Genomic DNA, 24,099 nt, shown 5'->3' with positions numbered 1-24,099 from the left:
TTTTTACATTTTCAAAGCATTTTCCCAAAATATGTGTAAAAATAAGATTTGCCACCAAAAATCACTCCATTTGCAGTTAGAACTAAAATATGCAGGATACCGTCCCTCCAGCACAGAGTTTGGACACCCCTGTCTTAGTTTCTTAAAGTGATGTAAAGGGATAGTTTACCCAGAAATGAGAATTGTCATCATTTACTCAACCTTTACTTAAACAATTCATTTGTTGAAAATGTACTCACTGCTTACTCTCCCTCAAGTGGTTCCAAACTAGAGATCTGTGCGGGTCTAAGTTTTGAATCCCGCTCCCACCAGGTTTTAGCCCGAACCCCACCGCTCCAGCTTATATTCAGCATTTGTTGTCCCGCTGCCCGCCCTGCCCCATTTTCTACCCACCGTGCCCAATCTCGCTAAATAGCGGGGGGGTGAACAAAACCGAAATCCACCCAGCTATACAGAGTTCAGACAGCCTATAACAAGCTGTCTGTATAAACACACATACACACACACACTAGCACCAAGCACGCAGACAAAGCTCTCTCTCATTCGCGCACACACAAACCTCTCATTTGCGCACGCGCACACACACATACACACACATAACATTATATACGCGTGCTCGCTTGCTCGGGAGTCGGGATCGATATTGCTAGACTGCCCGCTCCCGTCCCAAATTAAACCTGTTACCGACCGCTCCAGCGCTTTATTCAGAAATTTACTCCCGCGCCGCACCGTGCAATGCAGACCTCTATTCCAAACCTTTATGAGTTTCTTTAGTCTGTTGAACTCAAAAGCAGATATTTTGACTTAAGCTGGAAACCTGTAACCATTGACTTTCATTGTATTTGTTTTTCCTACTATGGAAGTCAATGGTTACAGGTTTTCAACCTTCCTCAAATCATCCTCTTTAGTGTTCAACAGAATAAAGAAACTCATAAATGTTTGGAACCACTTGAGGGTGAGTAAGCAGTATACATTACGATTGTGATGTATTAATGTATCTAACACATGTTTATTATTAATGAAGAGCACTGATCTTGACCTCTGACCCCTGTGTCCTGCAGCCCAGTGGGAAAGGGAAGAGACTGCCTGAAGTTCACTGTATCGTCAGCAGACTGGGCTGCTTCAATCTCTTCTCAAAGGTCAGGGCTTTTTTCATTGGTCATCGGTGAGTGTTCTGTAACATCAGCTCTAGACACAGGCTGAATTATATTTGTCTGAAATGTTTGGGAGCAGATCCTGGAGGAGGTGGAGAGGAGGAGAGAGATTTCTCCTGCGCTGGTTTCTCCTTTCATGCACAGCGTCATGGAGGCTCCTTTTCCAGCTCCTGGACGCACAATCACCGTCAAGAGCTTCCTGCCCGGGTCTGGGAATGAGGTGCGCTGATGTTTAATGGTTGTTTAATTCAGGTCTCTATATAATGCTAGATGTGGGTTGTTCTCAGTAATGAAAATTATTATTTCTAAAACATTGTAAATATTAATTTAGATATTTATATTATTATTTCTCATAATGTATGTTTAGTTATGTATACGTTTATATTTTTTAATTACAGCATATTGTACAGGTTTTTAATTTTAGTAGTGTATTAATAATGCACTTATATTTATTACTTTATTACAAATAAGCTACTTATTGGAAAAATATAGACATGTGTTAGTCTTTATTTGGTTAAAGGTCCTATGTAGTGCTTTGAAATGTGCATTTTTGTTTGATGTAGGATGTAAGTTCAACCGAAACATCAAGAGAAGCTAGGACATAGACTAGCTCCTCACCTTTAATGTATATCTATATGGCACATTTATTGTTTATGGCTATACACACAAAGCGCTTCACAATCTCAAGGGGGGTTTCTCCACACCAACCCCAGTGTGCAGCATCCACTTAGATGATGCGACGGCAGCCACTGGACAATGGCGTCAGTGCGATTACCACACACCAGCTATAGATGGAGTGGAGAGACAGTGATAGAGCCAATTCGGTGGATGTGGTGGATTGTGAGGCCATGATCGGTAATGGCCGATGGATGGAATTTGGCCAGGACAACAGGGCTACATCCCTACTCTCTACGAGAAGTGCCATGGGATTTTTAATGACCTCTTCACTATACTGGGGCATTAGGACTTACACAGACTACAGGTTGCGCACCCCTTGCTGGCCTCACTAAAACCACTTCCAACGGCAACCTAGTTTTCCCATATGGTCTCTCATCCTGGTACTGGCTAGGCTCAGCCCTACTTAGCTTTATTGAGTAACCGGCCTTAAGGCCCGTTCACACCTGGATGCTTTTTGCTCGTGGTTTCCATTGCACGCCAACGCACAAAACAGCAGACGTAAAAGCTTCATTCTTAAAGAAATGCCTCATGCTCGTTTTTTTTTTCCACCAGTCAGATTGGCACTTTTGATTACGCGCACGGAGCTTCTAAAGTTACAGAAAACAGCACTTGGAAGCGCTCAAGCGCAAAACTGTCAATGCGAGCGCACATTGAAGAAGATGCTCAAAGGCGATATGAGCGTGGAGCTGCTTATTGCACTGGTGAACAATAATCATTTTTTCAGCTAGGGCTGGAGCTGCTACTTGCTTGTTCAAGTCACCAGTAACTTTAATAACAAGCGTGTCAACTTTTTGTCTTCTGTGTTACAAGTGGGTGTCAGAACCTTAAAGTTGTGTAGCGCCATCTAACATCAAGGAGTAATTTTGCATACTCTTCTGCTTGACGCCAGTTAAAATCGCTTGGGTTTGAATGCGGAAAACGTTTTGAAAAGCACTGACCATAAATGCAAATGAAAAGCGTCCCGGTGTGAATGAGCCTTTAGTCTGCAAAGTAACATGGCTGTGCCATAAAAAGCAGCCAATAGTGTTTAGTTTCCAGCTCTGCCAGTAAGAGTGGCTTAAATGAAAAATTAAATGATATTTACAACAGACACTTTTACTCTACTCCAACATTTTTGGGCAAGTAATGGTACTTTTACTTGAGTATGATTTTTCTGTACTCTTTCCACCACTGCTCCAAAGTCATGCAATAGTAAATGAGGAGAATCAAGTGGTCTCCTTGACTTTTACACTGCTTAATATAATACAGATCGCATTAAGGTAGCATTACAAAAAAAAAACAAAATAGCATCAATTATATTACTAATAGCATGGAGTTCATCAGCTTAGAGCCCACGTGAACCAGGCAGCAAACTGTAAAAGAAGCCTGGTTAATAATGTTTTGTCTGAAGCTGTCAAACTGACGTCAACAGAGAAGGACCGAACACAGAAGCACATGAGCAGACTTTGATTGACAATTTTTTCAGTGGATTAACTCTGCACTGATTAATTGTTGAACTAAAGAATGACACTGTGTGCTAGCAAAATGAACATTATAAATTTTCATTTCAAACAGACTTTAAGACAAACTTAGCAATGTGGTTGTTGAACTTGAATCTGTATTCTATCTACTTTAGATCAAGTTTTGACTTCTACCAGTCTGATTCTCTCTGTGTTTCTGCTATACATGCAGGTTCTGACTCTGTGCCGGCCGGTGGACTCTCGTCTGGAGCACGTGGACTTTGAGAGTTTGCTGCAGTGTCTCAGTGTCTCCAGACTCCTGCAGGTCTTCGCTTCACTGATGCTGGAGAGGAGAGTGATCTTCATCGCAGACAAGCTCAGGTACAGACCAACTCATACAGCTGAATTTTACATCTCCCCTAGAGTTAAACAGTTGAGTTTTACCATTGTTCAATCAATTCAGCTGATCTGATTGGTTTTGCTTAGCATAGATCATTTAATCCGATTAGACCATTCGCATCTTGCTTAATAAAATTCAGAAATGAGTTTTGATCATTTTTCTGTTTAAAGCTTAGATCTTCTGTATTTACATTGTGTATTGAGGGCGATGGAAATTTCAAAGTTTTTAATTTCTAGGCTGATAAGGCTAGTAACTATTCTCTCAGTATGGCGTAGTTATCGTGGAACTTTGTTGCTATACCATGACTGCAGCAGGCACAATGATATGACACAGCACCTAAAAATAGTCCCCAGCTGGATTACTGTTTAATATCATTTCACCTAAATCAGCCATGGTACGGCAACAAAGTTTCTTTATTGTCATGCGGGAATTAGAGTTTTTGGAACTTTTTTGACCAACATGCTAATGGTCTAATTCATTTCAATGATCTATGCTAAGCTAAGCTAAAATTGTTTCCTCTAGACCAGGGCTATTCAATTGGCGGCCCGCGGGCCGAATCCGATCCCCGAGGCACTTTGTTCCTGCCTTGCAAACAGTGTGACCAAGACATTAAAAATAAATTTAGTTCAGTCGACAAATGGCCGCTATAGTTTTGAAGTTAAGTGCGTCTGTTCAATAACAGCACGAGCTGCAGTTGAAGGATGCACAGAGCGTGAGTCATCATAAGCGAGTGATGCGGGCAGCCAAAAACATGTCTGTAGAAAAGGCTATTTGTACAATGCACTGATATCGTTAATAGGGATGCAACAATTAGCCGATTTCACTATTAACTGTGCTTTAATTCGTCGGTTTATTAATCGTAAAGTCTTCTCTAAGCCGTATTTCTGTTGCGCTGAACAAAACGAAACCGCTGCAAGATGCCAAGTTGCCTGTGCGCTAGTTTTAAGTTTAAAGTACACCGAGGCTAATACACACGCACACAGGATTAACTATAGCAGCGGCTGTTCCCATATCACGTCTTTTCCGCTTGCAAGTTTGTTATTTCTGATGTAAGAATATATGAAAATATGCTGGCGCCAGCGGAGCGATGCGCTTGCGTCTTTCTGGGCAAAAGCAGTAGAAAGGTGTGAGTTGTGCGTACCTTTCAGTGCAATGTAAACAAAAGATATGTTTGACAAATTATTTCTAAAATGATTATGTATGCATGAATGCAGATGGCAACAACAGTTAATCTAAATAGCTACTTGCCTAATATAAAGCTTGAATTTACATTAGACGTGATAACAGTGAAACCATGATTATTCTTCAGACTATATAATCGTACAACCAAAATCTATAATTGTTGCATCCCTAATTGTTATGCAGTTCAAACATATAAATGTGTTTGAATGTAGAAGAAGCCTACTTCAGCAATGCACTGCTTTTGTTGTGCTCTGAAATACAACATTTGAATGTTTTTAAAAAGAAAAAAAAAGTCTATTGTGCAATTCTGTAATATTATGTAGTTTCAAAATACAATATATTAACATTTTAATGTAGAAAAAGCCAACATGGGTGTCTTAAGGAGCAAAAATATACAGCATATGGGCTCTTATATGCTGTTGTGTTATCCCTCATATAGCAAGTCATATCTCTCCCTCCATTCGTTTGGGATGCTTTTCATGAACCGCCCCCCATGACAAACTAATTGAATAGCCCTGCTCTAGACCCTGAGATTAGCTGAATAGATTAAAAAATGGTAAAACTCAACTGTTTAACTCTAGGGGAGATGTAAAATAAGCCTATTTCCTATTTTTTAAAAAAGAGTGATTTGTAAAGTAAAAAGTATAGTAGAAAAGAGTTATTTCTAAAAATAACAGTGTTGCTTTACATTCAAACCTAACGGTGTGTATCTCTGTTTAGTGTTTTATCTCGATGTGCCCACTCTGCCTTGGCACTGCTCTACCCCTTCACATGGCAGCACACATTCGTACCCGTTCTTCCGGCTGGCATGTTGGACATTTGCTGCTCTCCCACTCCATTTGTAATGGGGGCTCTTTCTCCATCCCTGCCCGAGGTGCTGGACATGCCCATTGAGGAGGTCAGTCACATACATTTGGCATAGCATGCAAGTTACAGTAGTTTTTCTTCATTATTGTCAAAAAAGAAAACAGAGTAGGGTGGGACTTAATTTTGTCTTTAGGGAATTGATTGGGGGATTGAATTGATGTGGTTTGCTATTGGTCAATCAGGTTTGAGTGACACTTTGCCTTGTAGACACTAATAATCTGTTTTCTTATTTTAGCCAATAATATATTTCTTGTTTTAATCTGTTTAACTTGAAACTAAAATAGCTATAGCTAAAATAAAAACTAAATGTAAAAAACCAATGGTTTAAAAATGTAAAACCAATAAAAATTACTTTTAAAATCTATTTAATTCTAGAAGAACTATTCTTTTTTTCTGTCAAATATGTTTATATTAAAGACAAAGATTTTGGATATAGGATTCTCTGTTTTACATATGTTGTCCACATATTACATAAGCAAAGAAAGAGATACAAAATGTAAATAATAAATAAAAACCCATTCACATAACAAGCCATTCCTAAAGACTTGTTTACAAAGACCTGTTTGAGCAACAGAGTATGATAAAAGGAATATTAAAGCATTACATAAAATGATGCATTAGTCCACACGGGTGTTGTCAAGGTAACAGATAAAAGGATGCCACATTTTGTCAAATTGCTCAAGTTATCTTTTTAAGCTGTGGCTAATTTGCTCCAAATGTAACGTAGAAGTCATTTCTTCAAAACACCGTTTACATGTAGGAGACTTCTGTTTCTTCCCAAACATTAGCAGTAACTTCTTGGCTGTAGTTAGGCTGTGTGAGAGCAGTTTGTGTTGTGTGTTTGACAACAAATGCATTTGTTCATAAAATCCCAGAATTAAGAGCATAGGGTCTTTAAAACATCTCAGAAAACACTTCGAAATCCATTCCATTAATTCTGTGTCTTGGAGCAAAACTCATCTGGCCTGTAGGTTACAAAACGCATGTCCTGAAGGGAATTTTCTAGAATGTTGTCATGGAGACTTCTAAACAACAGAGAAGAGGTCTGAGATTTGATTATAACCGTGAGTTTAATTTAATAACCGTCATTTCTTGAATTGTTTCCATTGTTTAACAGTCTGAAATTCCCCATGTCGGCAATAAAATCTTATTTGACTGCGGTATAAACCATTAAATCTCTCACACACACACACACACACACACACACATATGATAATGGCCTTGATTTCATTCCTAATCTTCAGTTCAGCAGTTCAGTTATTTAAGCACTTTGAGCACTTGCTATTGTTTGGAAGAAAACACTTTATTTCACATAGTACTTTCAAATAAATAGTGCAAAGCATAATCATTGAAGAGAGTCTATCTCAGTCTCAGTTTGCCAGTTTTTTAAACACTTTATGTCAGGGTTCTGCCACTCTGATCTTGTAAATTCTTGTTTTGGTGGCAGATCTCGGACACTACTCGTGTCTGGTCCTGTTTCTGTCTCTGTGTGCGCGCGCGCCGTCGTGGGTGTACGCAGAGTGTGTGCGCTCCTGCTTGACGCGGCCGCGCGCGCGCTCTGCGGCCCTCAGACGCGTGCGCTCTTGTACTCGTGTTTGTGTTTTCGTCTGTCAGCAGCATGAGGTTTCATTCCCACCGTCTCAGTCTTGTTGGTTTCGGTTTTGGTCGGCGCTGGGATGAAGCATGCATGCTGCATATGTGAGCGCATGGTGAGTGTTTTCATTCATCGTGTGCTCGTGTCTTGCGTCTTTTGTCAAAGCACGTGGCTCGGTGTTTACATTGTGGTCATGTGCTTTTGTCGTGTGCTTCAGTGTTGTGTTATGTGAGCGCATGGCTTGTATTGTCTCTCTGTGTCATGCGCTCTCCCGTCTATTGTCTTGTCCCACCCACCTTGTTACCTTGTTTGTAATTATTATTTTCACCTGTCCGCCTGTCTGTTTATTGGTTTGTCTTTCCTATTTATTCTCCTAGTGTGCTCTGTTCTGTGCTGGTCCGTTATTGATTGTTCCCTTCCCTGTTGCTGATTTCTTTTCTACAACAGCGGTTTAAAGTATTGTCTTGAAAAGTTCCAGATCTTGTCTAGTTGTGTGTGTAATATAATGTTGTTTTTTTCCCCACATGGGGAGATTTGAGTTTTGTTTTTGTTTTATTTTTCATTAAACTCTTCATTCCCTGCATTTGGGTCCTCGCCTCCTCTTCACCACCCCCATATCGTGACACTTTAAGCTCCTGTTACTTTATTTTTGTTATTATCGTCAATATTTGAATTAAGTCCTTCTGTGTAATTTTTTCATATGTAAAAATATTTGGGTATTACTGTACAATGGATCCTGTGTATATTAAGCAATGTGTAATCATTTGGACCCGCATAGACGCATAACCAACGGCTCTGCGCTGGACTTTAGACTAGCTTGTAGTCGGTCAACAGTGCGGCCTATTTTAGTTCCTCAAAATAGCAACGTGCCACCAATGCGCCTTGTAACACCTCCTTTTTAAACCGGAACACCCTCGAGTCCACACAATGGCGCAATTGGATTTGTGATTTAAACAACATGGTGCAAAACGTGAATATTACTGTAGTGCTGGTCTGAAAATAGCAACAAAGCGCGCCAAACACGCCTTTCACCTTATTACGCTGAGTGTATGATAGGACCCAATGTGTTTATCTGTTTCCATGTGTTTTCTTAACTTGCAGCACATTTGAGCTCTCTCAGCCATCGTAACGTACACATTTAAACACAAGTCAATACTGAAGTTAAGACTAGCATGCTAATAAACCTTCCCCCGGTTTCACAAACAAGGTTTAAAGCTAGTCAGCGTTAAATTGCATGTTTGAAATAACTCAAAATAACTTGCGGTGAGATGTCTTAAAATATGCCAGTGTCATTTTTTGTCTCCAGGTGCACACCAGTAATATTTTTCTAAGGCCATTTTTACAAATGTGTCTTAAATAACCTTATTTAACTAAGGCATAGTCCTGGCTTAATCTAAGCCATGTTTGTGAAACTGGGCCCTTATGTAACATTTCAGCATGAAGTTCTTGTCAGGCCTGTTATCTATAGTGACCTTTATATCAGCTTTAAGTGATTGTATGTATTTTTGCTTATGCCTTCTGTTTTAAAAGAGCACAAAAGTCACATGCATTTGTTACATAATCAGTGTTGAAGAGCTGACGTGATTCTGACCTTCCGTTCTTCTTTTTTTTTCTTAATTCCTTCTCAGGTGCTTATTGTGGATTTGTGTACAGACAAGTTTGTCGTTCAGGTGTGTATGCTGGTTTAGTTCCCTAATAATACAAGGGTGTGTCATTGTGAAAGTGTCACCAGTGCGTGTGTGTGTGTTTATGAGGGTGCGGTTTGAAACTCAAGTCAGGGCCTGAGTAACTGTACTTTACTGTCAGTCAGAGACATAAACGTGACACTTTTAAAGGGATAGTTCAGCCAAAACTGTATCGTTTACTCACTCTTCATTTGTTTCAAACCTGATTGAACACAAAAACAGATATTTTAAAGATGTTGGAACCATTGAATTCTATAGTATTTTTCCAACTATGGATGTCAATAGTTACCAGTTTCCAACAATAATGAACGTTTTGTGTTCTCAACAAGCCTGCATTTGTTTAATAAAAAAATACTGTAAAATATGTTATTACTGAATAAATATTATTTTATTTTTTTTGATGCATTTCAAAATATGATTTATTCCTACAATGCAAAACTAAATTTTCATAATTAATGCATCAGTCTTTAGAAATCATTCTAATATACTTATTAGATGGTCAAGAAACATTTATTAAATGTGCTGTATGTAAGTTTTTGACTCTTCTAAAGCATAACAATGCCATAATTTGTTTGCAGATATTTAAGAAACGTGCTGAGTAAACATTCCTGAACGCTCTTTGGCCCCGTTTACACTAATGCGTTTTAGTTTGAAAACGCATAAGTTTTGCTACGGTTACGCCAACCGTCCACACTACGCCGGAGTTCTCGAGCGCCGAAAACGGAGCGTTTCGAAAACGCTGGAGAGGCTGTTTTCATTCTGAAACGCTGCTGCTCCGTCTCAGTGTGGATGATGGAAAACGGAGACATCTGAAAACGGAGGCGGGGCTGCAGACGTTCGCCTCTCTGATTGGGGCTTTTCCTGAATATTAAGTAGCCTAACACACACAGTTCAGTCCTCCTTTCTCTCCGTGTAAGTTCAGACTTCGCAAATTTGATCAAGGCTGCAGTCTCTTCTTCTCAGTTTGATATGGTAAACAGACTATACTGAGGACACGGGTAAATCTTCAAAGGGAACAGTGCACTTTATAGCTTCATTCACATCACCCTGGCTTCGTTGTTTCACTTTCTCAACAATAAAATGTAAACATGATTTAAGGAACTGCCTATTTTCATTTTAATATTAGCAACTTAGACAGCAGAAATGTTGAGGTGTCGTGCTGCATATATGAGCGTCATCTTCACTGTGTGGATATTTATAACAAAACGGAGCCGATAACAACTGCCTCCTTTCAATTTCAGTGAAAATACGAAACACAGCCTCTCTTTTGCTGAATATCAGTTTTAATCATCGATAATAGCCATTATAAAAGTATAACATACAATAAGTTTATACATTATAGGAAATAAAGGCAAGCGATCAGTCAATATACAGAATGTACGTGCTTACATTAATCATTAACTTCTCTTTGCTCTCAGACAAAACACGTTACCTGAGAACAAGTAATAGATTCCAATGCCCAAAGTCAGGGAATATGTCGTTAGATAAAGACAACAAGATAAATGAAATATCCCGTTTAATAAATATAGTGATATTAGATCCAGCGGGAGATGCTTGATGAGAAGTCCGACTAGCAGAGCTCTCATCTGGGTATATGGGCTGCAGCGCTTGCCCGAGAGTGTGAGTGTGGTCACGTGATGTGCGTTTTCAGCGTTTTGGTGTGGACGGAGAGCAGTTCAGAAACGCTGGGTAAAACGCGAGTGTGGACGCGGATCGTTTTTATTCTAAAACGCCGTTTTAAAACTAAAACGCACTAGTGTAAACGGGGCCTTTGTTTTAGTTATTTTAACCCGCCCACTGCCAGTTTAGCCAATTATATTTCAGCACTCCTGGCTGCCTTAGTAGAGAACCGCATATTTCATTCAGTCAGTCATAAGGGCTCTCAAAGTGTGTGTCTGTGACCAAAATATGACCTCTGGTGGACAGCAGCAAACTCCGAAATGAGACGCAGATTCAGAGTTCCACAAGGTTATTAATTAGCAAACGATATACATATTCATTCATTTTCTTTTTGACTCGAGTCTCTTTGTTAATCAGGGTCGCCACAGCAGAATGAACCGCCAACTTATCCAGCATAAGTTTTACACAGCGGAAGCCCTTCCAGCAGCAACCTAACACTGGGAAACACCCATACACTCTTGCATTCACACTCATACACTACAGCCAATTTAGCTTATTCAATTCACCTATATAGCATGTCTTTGGACTGTGGGGGGAAACCGGAGTATCTGGAGGAAACCCACACCAACATGGGGAGAACATGCAAACTCCACACAGAAATGCCAACTGACCCAGCCGGGGCTCGAACCAGCGACCTTCTTGCTGTGAGGCGATCGTGCTAGCCACTGCACCACCATGATGCCCCAAATGATATAAATATTACTAACGTAATATGATCTGTTGTTGTTGATTTTAGAAGAAGAGTTTTTAGAACACGGTTTAAATCACTCGCTCCTGTCCTCAATCTGGCAACCTGCGCTTGCATTTGATTTGATCCAGGAATGCAATACCTAGTTCAAGCACTTAGTGACAAACTTACATACTGCACCTTTAATTGTATAAATATTAAGAAATATTTTAAACAGTTACTTATACTTTTTTAAAGAAATTTAGGCATTTTAACAATTATTTGTTGATTAGATAATTGGTGACATGGTGGCTCAGCGGTTAGCACTGTCGGCTCACAGCAAGAAAGTCGCTGGTTCGAGCCCCAGCTGGGTCAGTTGGCATTTCTGTGTGGAGTTTGCATGTTCTCCCCGTGTTCGCTTGGGTTTTCTCTGGGTGCTACGATATGGGTGTTTCCCAGTTCTGGGTTGCAGCTGGACGGGCAACCACTGTGTAAAACATATGCTGTGGTGACCTCTGATGAATAAAGGGACTAAGTAGATGGAAAATTTATTCATTCGAACCAGCGACCTTCTTGCTGTGAGGCGACAGCACTACCTACTGCGCCAAAGCGTCGGTTAAGTAGATGGAAAGTGAATGAATAATTAAAAAATGAAAAAAATATATATATAATTAATTTATTACTGTCAGTTTGGATCAGTTTAATGTGTTAAATTACAGAATACAGTTTTGAAATTGCCCTTTCTGTTTATCTATCTACTCAAAACATCTGTTTCTTTCCTATATTTGCTCTTGTATTCATCGTTCTCTCAGCTTGGAGACGAGGACTGTATTTTGCCCAGTAAGCTGCAGGCAGCTCTTCAGGAGATCCTGGAGAACAGAGAGGAGATACTGGAACAAAACCGCAGAGACAGAAGAGGAGGTCAGACTGAACACACGTGCCCTTTTTTCTTTTCACATCATCTGAATCAGAGCTTTAAACCGGTTATGCTCGTGTGATTGAAGGTTTGGTCCATTGTCTTATTGTGTCAGATGAGCTGTGATCTTTTCATTAACGGTGTGTTGAGAAATTAACCGTTAAACACTGAGGTCAGGAACAAGCTGATAACTATTATTATTTCAGGTGTTTCGTTAAGATAGACAATGGAAAATAGTCATTACAATGGGTATACTGTATTAAATTATATATATTAAAGGACGATGAGTTGTAATATAATACCATTTTAAAGGACAATCTGTTTATTCTTTGCTGATAAGTTTTAATTATGTTATTGGTAAATTAGCAATATTTTATACAGTTTTTTTAAGGAAACATCTGATTATGCATTCTTGATATTTTTGGTTTTGAAAGTTAGAAATTTAAATTTCATATCTGTTAAAATATTTAGAGTACACTTCAAAACCTCAAAACCCTTGAATATGGACTAAAAGCTACAAAATTCTTATTTGAAGTGTCTGTTTCTTGCACTATGCAGCTTTTTATTATAGTTAACTGTAACAAAAACGAATAGAAACTTATTTCAGGTAATTGCAGTACTTGATGTGTTAAAATAAAAAAATAAAAAACACTATATATAGACATTTTCTTTAAAAGAAAACTAGTGCTGGGCAAGGATTAATTGAGATTTATCTCCTCCAAAATATAATTTTGTTTAGTGTTTATGTGTGCTCAATGTACATTTATTTTTTGTATATATAAGTACACACATGCATGCATCTATTTGAAAAAATGTTTATTTATATTTTCATATAAAATATAAATGTATATGATACATATAATATATAATCTTAAATCTAATTATTCTAAATCTATTAAACAAACATTTTGTAGTTTTGTTTTTATGTATGTGTGTATTATATATATATACAGTTGAAGTCAGAATTATTAGCCCCCCTTTGATTTTTATTCTTTTTAAAATATTTTCCAAATGATGTACAGTCGAACCGAGCAGGGACATTTTCACAGTATGTCTGATAATATTTTTTCTTCTGGAGAAAGTCTTATTTGTTTTATTTCGGCTAGAATAAAAGCAGTTTCTAATTTTCTAAAAAACATTTTAAGGTAAAAATTATTAGCCCCTTTAATCTTTTTTTTTTTTCATCGATAGTCTACAGAACAAACCATTGCTATAAAATAACTTGCCTAATTACCCTAACCTGCCTAGTTAACCTAATTAACCTAGTTAAGCCTTTAAATGTCACTTTAAGCTGTATAGAAGTGTCTTGAAAAATATCTAGTCAAATATTATTCACTGTCATCATGGCAAAGATAAAATAAATCAGTTTTTAGAAATGAGTTATTAAACTATTATGTTTAGAAATGTGTTGAAAACAATCTTCTCTCCGTTAAATAGAATTTGAGGGAAAAAATAAACAGTGGGGCTAATGAATCTGACTTCAACTGTATGTTTGTATATATATATATAATAAATATATATTATACACGCACATATATTAGTTCAAAACAAACTTTTAATGTTGATGTGATTAATCTCGATCTTTGCCCAGCACAGAAAAAAAGAATAAACAGATGTACAAAAACACAACATAATATCTAAAAGTTATCGTTTTTTAAAGACTTTTATTTAAAAATAAAAAAACAACAATGTTACCTGTAAAATGTAAATCACGTTTATTACTTGTGGTAGATTAAACATAAAAAATATATTAATTTGCCAAGGAATTGTCTTTTGATTATGTACATGTACTAAAAAATGTAACATGCTAAAATAACTGAAATTAAATAAATACTATATAAGGGTGGCATGGTGGCTCAGTGGTTAGCACAGTCACCTCACAGCAAGAAGGTTATTGACTCGAGTCCCGGCTGGGTCAGTTGGCGTTTCTGTCTGGAGTTTGCATGTTCTCCCTGTGTTCGAGTGCGTTTCTTCGGGGTGCTCCAGTTTCCTGTAGAGTTCAAAGATTTGCACTATTGGTGAATTGGATGAACTAAATTGTGGTGATCCCTGATAAATATAGGGACTAAACCAAAGGAAAATTGTGATGATAGTTGGCGGTTAATTCTGCTGTGGCGATCCCTGATAAATTAAGGGACTAAGGCGAAGGAAAATGATGATGATAGTTGGCGGTTCATTCCGCTTTGGTGATCCCTGATAAATAAAGAGACTAAGCTGAAGGAAAATGATGATAGTTGGCGGTACATTCTGCTGTGGCGATCCTTAATAAATAAAGGGACTAAGCCAAAGAAAAATGATGATAGTTGGCGATTCATTCCGCTGTGGCAAACTCTGACAAATTAAGGGACTAAACTGAAAAAATTTATGATGGTTGGTGGTTCATTCTGTTGTAGTGATCCCTTATAAATAAAGGGACTAAGCCGAAGGAAAATCATTCTTCTGTGGTGATTCCTGATAAGTTAAGGGACTAAGCCGAAGGCAAATGATGATTATAGTTGGCGGTTCATCCCGCTGTGGCAATCCCTGAAAAATAAAGGGCCCAATCCAAAGGAAAATGATGATGATGGTGGTTCATTCCGCTGTGGTGATCCCTGATAAATTAAGAGACTAAGCTGAAGCAAAATGATGATAATAGTTGGCGGTTCATTCCGCTGTGGTGATGCCTCATAAATTAAGGGACTAAGCCAAAACAAAATGATGATGATAGTTGGCGGTTCATTCCGCTGCGGTGATCCCTGATAAATAAAATTACTAAGCCGAAGTAAAAATAAATGAAATGTCTTTTATTTCTGTATTTTTTATTTTATTGTATATATTTACTAAAAACATGCTAAAATATCTAATTTAAAAAAAAATACTATACTGTATAACACATTAATTTAAATAGACGTAAACTTTTATAAGAACACTTTAACTAAAGTTACAATGACAAAAATCTATATTGCAAGCTATGGTGTCAGTGCTGTGTCATTGTGGTTTTATTCTCCTCTCAGATAAGTCGGACTTGAGCACGTTGGTGTCGGAGGCGTTTGTGTGGTTTTTCGTGGAGATCGTGGGCCATTATTCTCTCTACATGAGCGACTCAGGACCCGGCGGGACCCGAGAACTGCAGAGAGATGCTTTTAGAAAGTCTCACCCATCCAGAGGCGTCCGACAGCTCCTGCAGCTCTTCATGGATACACAGATGTTTGCTGGATTCATTCAGGACCGAGAGCTCAGAAAAGGAGGAGTTAAAGGTGAGAGGAGAAAGAAAGCCTAAAGTTTAGAGGTCATTTCACACCGAGAATGATTAAGGTTTTAATCCTCACATAAAGTTTTGTGTTCTGGGTATGATTTTAATTTTGTGCATCAATTTTACCTTATTTGAATTTGGAACAATTCACAGAAAATCACACGATAGAATAATAAAAAATCTAATCAGGTAAAAAGCAAACCTTTTAACAGTAGAGCAACAAAAAAGTATGATTAATATTGTAACTTTTTAATGCTACATTTTTTCACACTAGAACATGGGTTTGATTCTCAGAATTCCTTTTCAATTTTCTTAGATAAAAGTGAATGAATTTGTCAAATGACATGTAAATATCCTCAAACGAGAAGATTGTCCGTCCGTCCGTCCGTCCGTCTATCCGTCTGTCTTTCTGCCATTCTACTCTATCTGTCTATCTGTCTATCTGTCTATCTGTCTATCTGTCTGTCTGTCTATCTATCTATCTATCTATCTATCTATCTATCTATCTATCTATCTATCTATCTATCTATCTATCTATCTATATCTATCTATCTATCTATCATCTGCCTACCTGCCTGCCCACCCATCCGTCTATTTATCTGTCTTTCATTCTACTCCCATCCATCCATCCGTCCGTCCGTCCGTCCGTCCGTCCGTCCGTCCGTCCGTCCGTCCGTCCGTCCGTCCGTCCGTCTATCTATCTATCTATCTATCTATCTATCTATCTATCTATCTATCTATCTATCTATCTATCTATCTATCTATCACCTGCCTGCCTACCTGCCTGCCCACCCATCCGTCTATTTATCTGTCTTTCATTCTACTCCCATCCATCCATCCGTCCGTCCGTCCTTCCGTCCGTCCATCTATCTGTCTGTCTGTCTATCTATCTATCTATCTATCTATCTATCTATCTATCTATCTATCTATCTATCTATCTATCTATCTATCTATCTATCTATCTATCTATCTATCTATCTATCTATCTATCTATCATCTGCCTACCTGCCTGTCCTTTCACCCATCCGTCTATTTATCTGTCTTTCATTCTACACCATCCATCCATCCATCCATCCATCCAGGTCTGTGCACTGAAATGTTGTTATTTTTTTCCAGACCATTCCATAATACCTCAGAGTATCAACTATTTCCATGCATATTTATGGCCTTACACGAAAAATTGGAGAAAATATACAAAATAAAAAAGGGAAAATACATTTAAGTGGTCAGATTAACCTACAGCAATATATGTGATCCTGGACCACAAAACCAGTCATCAGGGTCAAGTTTTAATTTTGAAGCTTGAAACCAGAAAAAATACACTTTACATTGATGTATGATTTGAAAGGATATAGGAGAACACTTGGCTGAGATACAAGTCTTTGGCAATAAAATATAAAAAAATAAATAAAAGATGTCCAATTTAAGAATAGAAGGATATTCCGGACAACTTTCAAACGAATTTTACATTTTCATTATGTGGAACGATAAATTGTTCCTTTTAGAAATGCAAATTTGTAACCAAAATAGTTTTGATAGAATTACAGAGAGAAATTCACTACTTGGTTCATTTGCCTGGACCGTACCCAAGTTCGATTGTCTCCCCCTGCCACCTTCTCGGTTGGTTTGTGTTCATACTGTCTTTTTTCCTTCTGAACCCCGGTTAGCTTGCGTCATCAAGCTGCTGTTTTGTTTATGGCCGCTGCTAGGTGACGGTCACGAAAGCAAGCGCCGAAATGGAAAGACTTCCGCACATCGCGGTCATTCTGCTTTAACTGAAGCTTTTCATTTTGGACATACAAAAAGCAACTCGCGTGTATCTGCCGCAAACATATTATAAACATTCAGAACATCACACAGTGTCTGCAGGAGCTGTTTTTGGAGGAGACAAGCAAACATCACTGTGTATCACTGTGTTTGCCCTGGCTCAGTGCCGCGCGTGTCACCAAGGTACGAAACGTGACACACAAAAACACGACAGATGTTATGAAAACGATAGTTTGTCGTACAGAGAACCGTACCAGAGTTCGCATGAACCGTACCCCAGACCACCTCTTTCAGGTACGGTTCACAGGTGCGCATCCGAGTTCAGAAGACACGTTCACACTATCTAAACGTACCGTACTATGACGTCAAACGAACCCAGGTGCGGACCAAAAGTGCAAGTGTGAAAGCACCCTAAAAGTCTTCATTGAACGTGATGTTTATTTAATAATCTTATTATTGTTGTCATAAAGGGAATATTGATCATTTTGACTCATAAAATCTATCTTTTGTTATTCTAAGAAAGATATCCATGCAACATAAGCCTGGTTTTGTGTTCCAGAGTCACGTATAAGGGTTAAAAGGTCATAATATTAGTGTTACATCATAGAGGACGATGTTATCATGCGTTCATTTTAATTGTATGAGAGAAACTTGGCTAACTTTGAGTTTTTCTGCTGTATACATCTCCTGGACTTAACTATAATTGAGGATCTGTCATCATCTCATAATTATTCATCATTATGCATGCCCTTGTCCAATGAGAAGATACATTGCTTAATTTTTCACGACAGCATGCATAGATTTCCTATGACAGACGAGAGATGCATTTATGGATCGCAAGTGTTTGATTTTGCTTTGTAAGAGCTTCTGCTTGGCATAAATTCTCATCCGTATATCCTGAGTCTTCAACACAAGTTTGATCTGCGACTGAGTGTGTATGGTCTTTATATCTCCTTGACATATAGCCAATCAAACTGCTTAAATAAACAAAACCAGATAATAAAAGTTGTTTAAGATGCAAAAGCACATTCATATGTTTTCCAATACATATTTTAAGGATGTTTTCATCCACTCTGGGTTGATTTTGAGTCTTAATTTGGCTGTAGCTGTCTATATGTTTCATCAAGTGGAGTGATTTTGGTAACAAATCTTATTTTGACACACATTTTGGGAAATTGCTTTGAAAACTGTAAAAAAAATTCAACAATACACTCCTGGCAAATGTACTACCTATTTGTTATGTTCGTGGCTGTTTTTGCCTCATTCACTTTTGTTTACACACTCGCACACTTCCATTGATGTGTGTAAGAACGTGAGAGAGACCTTTGCAGACTTACCTTTATATGTTTGAGAGGATAAAAAACAAGCACCTCAGCTCTCAGAACATAGTAAGTGTATTTATGCACGCACACTATAATTTGTTGTTTTACTTCATAAAACTCCATATAAAAATCTAAAACTTTTTTGCACAAGCCTGTCTAAAGGGTTAATGCTGCCAACTGATGATCAACTGTAAAAAGTGCACATTTGACCTCTTTCCAACAGGGAAAACCACCAACAATCAAGAATGCATGCTTATTTAATTCCATAGCTTTGCAATCAAAAAATATCATTATAATGGAAGAAAATGGGGCAAAAAAGCCGCTAGCATAACGAAAGTGTAGTCAATTTTAACAGTACACAAGGGTTAAATTGTAGCGATTCACAGGGTTCATATGGGTTTGTATTATGTACACCAAGCTTCAATTGTTGAAGCATGTAATGGTGATTTGCATCATACATTTGCGGGATGCTTTCAAAACTGCAGATGTCTCAACCCTTTAAATAATGGTGTTATTCTCTGAGAATAAAGAAGTACACATAACAACTATAATGATTGCAACACTGAAGGATGATATTGTTGGAAACACTTTCAATCAGTGATTTTGTATGATTGATAATGATGTCTAATAATGATGGTAGAGGTTTCAGAAGGGACGTGGTCTTTTTTGTTTATGGGCATGTTTGTTTTAGTCAGACTAAAAGATATGGATGTACCAAGCGTGACATCACTTTTAGGTTTCTGAAGAGCATAAATGAAGCTACAAGTACAAACATTGACTTCCATAGCATTTTTTTTTTCATAATGAAAATCAACAACATTCTTCAAAATATCTTCCTATTTGTCCAACAGAATAAAAACTCATGAAGATATGTACTTGAGAGTGAATAAATAGTTTTTAGGTAACCTATCCCTTTAAGTCATGTTTCATTCTGGTTTAACAGGCTTGTTTGAACTGAGAGCTGCAGAATATCTGGATTCGTATCCTGAACCTGAAACCAGCGGAGTCAACAGATTTCTCAAAGGCCTCGGTAAATCTTTTCTACTGCTTTTTAATCACTCTGAAATGAAATGGTAAAGACGGAAAAGTATTTACAGTTGACGTCAGAATTAATAACCCTCCTGTATATTTTTCCCAGTTTCTGTTTAACAGAGAGAAGATTTTTTCAACACATTTCTAAGCATAATCATTTTATTAACTCATTTCTAATAAATGACTCTAATAATATTTCTAATAATAACAACTCTTTTTTTCAGTTTATTTATAACAATTGGCATTTGTATTGTTATTATTATTAGCAGTATTATCTATTATATGCATATTTATATTTGTTTTAATAAAACAAGTTTATATTTGTCCACCTGTCGGGTTTTGGAGATGTATGCGTCACCATATGAATCATAAGAATAGGACGAGTTTTTTTACGCTATTATTGTTCATTTATTCATTTGCTGTAAATGAGAACTGAGTTTAAAGTAATTTTAAAACAAATCTTTGCACTTAACAAACAAAATGAAATATGTAGACTAATGGATGTCCTCTGTGAAGTGTGTACAACACCATTTCCTTATCCACCAAAGTAATGGAGTCACATAATGAGAAATAGTAAAGTAAGAGAAATTAAATAGGGTTATTGGAAGTGGCTTGTTCTTTATCCTCGTTCTGCAGACGGTCTGTTTAACTGCTTTCTCGCTAGTAAAATGTTCAGTTTGTCCTCTTACAAAGCCCGTCATGTAAATAACAAATGCGCCATGGCACGACACAACTGATTCTTAAAGGCAATGGGAGATGAGACTCTGATTGGTTTAATGCACGTTATGCTCAAAACACACCCATAACTTATTAAGGGCCTACTCACACTATGCCATCCGTACCGTGCCCAGGCCCGTTTCCCGGATCGTTTGAGAAGTGTGAGTGCGCTGAATCGCGCTCAAGCACGGTTCACTTGGCCGGCCCTGGCCCGGTTGGAAGAGGTGTGCCTGAGCGCGGTACACTTGGGCTTTGCCCGAAACCGAAAGCGAGACGTGACTTTTAAAGGACTGTTTGATATGGATTTATTAATCATTCTTACTGTTTAGTGAACGCAAATTGCCGTAGTTTATTAAAGACGAGAACTCCTCACAGCACGCCAGCTGCGCGCCTTCAGCAAACCTCCTCATTCCTGCAGCACGAGAGCTTAATGATTGTTTATGAGTGCCAAAAGTGGCGGATCTGTTTGGCGAAATATCTGACTGCGTGTCCCCGCATCCCTAAGGACTGTTTGGCGAAATATTTGACGGCATATCAAACGACTGAAACGATATAACTAGAGAAATCTCCACTGTGCTGCTGAGTGAGAGCGTATGGCAAGCCGTTTTAGCATTTAAACCTTGTTCAGACTATCCATAAATATATTTAGAGATATCTCTAATTATATTTTGACTAGTCATAATTATAATTCGACTAGTCAGAATGACAATTAGAGATATTTAGAGATATCTGCAAATATTTTTCAATGGAAGTCAATGGAGGAATATGACTAGTCATAATATATTTGCAGATATCTCCAATCTGATTTCGTACTAGTACAATTGTAATTGCAGATATGTCTAATTGTCATTCTGACTAGTCGAATTATAATTATGACTAGTCAAAATATAATTAGAGATATCTCGAAATATATTTATGGAGTCAGAACAAAGATTTAAATGCTAAAAAGGCTTGCCATAGAGACCGCTTCTGAACAGCGCAGCAGCGATGACGTAAGCGTGCCGAGGCCCGATATGGTGTGAGCGCGGGCCGTCGGGGGAGACGGGAGGGGGCACAAGCGTGCTTTGGCCCGGTTCGAGGCAACTGTACCTAGTGTGAGTACGACCTAAGAGCGTACTCACACTATGTACAGTTGCCTTAAACTGGGCCAAAGCACGTTTTTCCCTCCTCCCGTCTCACCCGACGGCCAGCGCTCACATTACATTCGGGCCTGGGCATGCTTACGTCATCGATGATGCGCTGTTCGGTAAACTCTCTCGGTCGGCACAGTGGAGATTTCTTTAGTTATATCGGTTTAGTCGTTTGATATATAGTGACACGCAGTCAAATATTTCGCTGAACAGATCCGCCACTTTTGACACTCATAAACAATCATAAAGCCCTCGTGCTGCAGGGATTAGGAGGTTTGCTAAAGGTGCGCTGCTGTGGTTTGCATTTTTAATTATCTATGACCGTTTGTGTTCATTGAACAGTAAGAATGATTAATTAATCCATATCAAACAGTCCTGTAAAAGTCACGCCTCGTCTTCAGTTTCAGGCTCTGGCTCACTTTGCACTCACACACAAGCATACCGCGCCAAAGCCCAAGTGAACTGCGTTCTGGCACACCTCTTCAAACCGGGCCAGGGCTGGCCAAGTGAACCGTGCCCTAGCCCAATTCAGAGCACTCACACTTTCCAAACGATCCGGGAAACGGGCCTGGGCAAGGTTCGGATACCTTAGTGTGAGTAGGCCCTAAGAGAACAAGCACAACCCTGTTAGACCATGTGCCTGGGAGCAAAGTGTATTTTTCCGTCCTTAAAATAGCAAAAGTAGATTCAAACATGCCCCTAATGCTTTTGTGCCGTGTGCTTTAGACTTTGTGCCTAGATTGATAAAAAAAGAGGCCGTTGTGTAACATAATCCATAATAGCAGTAGCAGTTAACAATAGCAGTTTGTTCTGTAGACTATCAAAAAAAAGATTTGCTTAGGGGGCTAAAAATATAGACCTTAAAATGTTTTTTTAATTTTTTTTTTATTAAAAACTGCTGTTATTCTAGCCAAAATAAAAAAGACTTTCTATATTAGAAAAAAATATTATAGAAATACTTTGAAAAAATCCTTGCTCTGTTCATTTGGGAAATATTTGAAAGAAACAAAAATTCGCAGTAGGGCTAATATTTGGGCCTTTAACTGCACTCTTATCCTTTTACTCACAAGTTTCTTTGTTTGTTTGTTTGTTTTCAGGAAATAAAATGAAATTCTTGCAGAAGAAATAGAGAAGGGTGTCAGAAGGTTTTTGTTGTTGTTCAAAAACGTGACTCAAGCAGCACGTCGGTTCCTCTTCTGTGAAAACTCAAGGGTGGAGATGAGCTCAAGACTGGAATCAACTCGTTCTGCTCTGACATTTCTAAGCCTCAGATTTGCCGTTCTGTGGCCAATAGAGGAAAAGGCTGGAAATGAGTTCATAAGCACAAGGAACAAAGACGACTGAAGAGGAAGAGGAGGAGTCTGTGTCATGTTAATGTAGGTTTGATAAATAAGGAAGAAAAACTGACTATGAATGCAGAATGACTTGCGTTGGGTTATTTGAGATGTTTATGTTTATATGATTTTTACATCATTTAAAAAAAAAAAAACAAGAAGGTGGGAAGTTTGTGTTTTAATGTTTAGTTTTAAAAAAATATGATGAAGGTTGACCTCAATTCCCCTTCACTAATTAATTTATGATTGTTTTTCATATGCACAGAAATTCTTTCATTGTAAATGTCAAACATTTATTTCTTTGCCTCTTTTTGCGAAATATTAAGGCAAATCTTTCAGTTTTTCAGAGGCTTTTACATTTTGTACAGTTTTGATTTGTTTTTGTAGATAAACTACAGTTTTTGTAACATTTTAAAATAAAAAACACGTTTTTGATGCAGGTGTCCACAAGCAGTGTAAATTATTCATTTTCCTTCAGCTTAGTCTTTATTTCAGAGGTCACCACAGTAGAATTAACTGCCAACTATTCCATACCCTGTACACATTATACCCATACACACTCATTCACACACACAAACACACACACACACACACACACACTACAGACAATTTAATTCACCTATAGCGCATATCTCTGGACTGTGGGGGCAACCGGAACACCCAGAGGAAACCCACATCAACATGGGAAGAACATGCAAATGCCACACAGAAATGCCTGCTGGCCCAGCTGGTACTCAAACCAGCGACCTTCTTGCTGTGAGATGACAGTGCTAACCGCTGAGCCACCGTGCCGCCCTTCAGTGTGAATCAAATAATTGCCGTTTTCGGTGTAGAACTTCTGATGAATATCCAGCAAATGTGAATAGCCATGAGTTTTTAATATATAGGAATTTTGTAATAAAATGAGAGTTTATAACTCGTATCCCAGCTAAGAATACATTTTGCTAATATTTCACTAAATAATAGGAATATACTTTATTTTATAATACACTCACTTTATTTTAAGGTAATGTTTCTCAACCATATTCCTGAAGGACCACCTGCTCTGCACATTTCCCATGTCTTCTTCACCAAACACACCTGATTCAGATCATCAGCTCATTAGTGGAGACTGAAAGACCTGTAATGAGTGTAACGAAGGACACATCCAAAACATGCAGTGCTGGTGCTCCTCTAGGGACAATTTTTAAGGGACAATTTTTGCTATTAAAAACCCATCAACACTGACTTTGTTTTCTTAATAAATTCCTTATTAATAATTAGGTTTTAGTTTAGGTATTAAGTATTAGCAATGAAGAATAAG

The 24,099-nt window shown here is 38.1% G+C and overlaps 2 protein-coding genes and 1 long non-coding RNA gene across 5 annotated transcripts in view; 2 read left to right on the top strand and 1 right to left on the bottom strand.

The window, feature by feature from the left end:
* dennd2c (DENN/MADD domain containing 2C) overlaps positions 1-23,231 on the top strand; it is a 57,873-nt gene extending 34,642 nt beyond the window's left edge. For all 3 annotated transcript variants that reach the window (XM_087264365.1, XM_087264367.1, XM_087264366.1), the window contains 9 exons: positions 1,062-1,139; positions 1,234-1,374; positions 3,504-3,652; positions 5,574-5,751; positions 8,943-8,984; positions 12,159-12,267; positions 15,256-15,498; positions 19,527-19,613; positions 22,560-23,231. In XM_087264365.1, the coding sequence (XP_087120491.1) occupies positions 1,062-1,139; positions 1,234-1,374; positions 3,504-3,652; positions 5,574-5,751; positions 8,943-8,984; positions 12,159-12,267; positions 15,256-15,498; positions 19,527-19,613; positions 22,560-22,591 (1,059 nt within the window). In that variant the 3' untranslated portion in view covers positions 22,592-23,231. The remainder of the gene's footprint in view (positions 1-1,061; positions 1,140-1,233; positions 1,375-3,503; positions 3,653-5,573; positions 5,752-8,942; positions 8,985-12,158; positions 12,268-15,255; positions 15,499-19,526; positions 19,614-22,559) is intronic.
* Positions 1-24,099, top strand: part of nr1h5 (nuclear receptor subfamily 1, group H, member 5) — a 612,581-nt gene that overhangs the window by 461,229 nt on the left and 127,253 nt on the right. The window lies entirely within an intron of this gene.
* Positions 8,463-12,892, bottom strand: LOC147842583 (uncharacterized). The gene is made up of 3 exons (XR_015497737.1): positions 11,825-12,892; positions 10,769-11,096; positions 8,463-9,616 (listed from the first exon to the last, which is right to left on the bottom strand). It is a non-coding gene; the product is annotated as an uncharacterized LOC147842583 (long non-coding RNA).

The sequence above is a fragment of the Danio rerio genome, chromosome 8, assembly GCF_052040795.2.
Source record: "Danio rerio strain M-AB ecotype USA chromosome 8, GRCz13ab, whole genome shotgun sequence".
In the NCBI taxonomy this organism is placed as follows: Eukaryota; Metazoa; Chordata; class Actinopteri; order Cypriniformes; family Danionidae; genus Danio; species Danio rerio.
The sequence above is the reverse complement of the archived record's forward strand: the minus strand, read 5'-3'. Positions and strand labels throughout refer to the sequence as shown.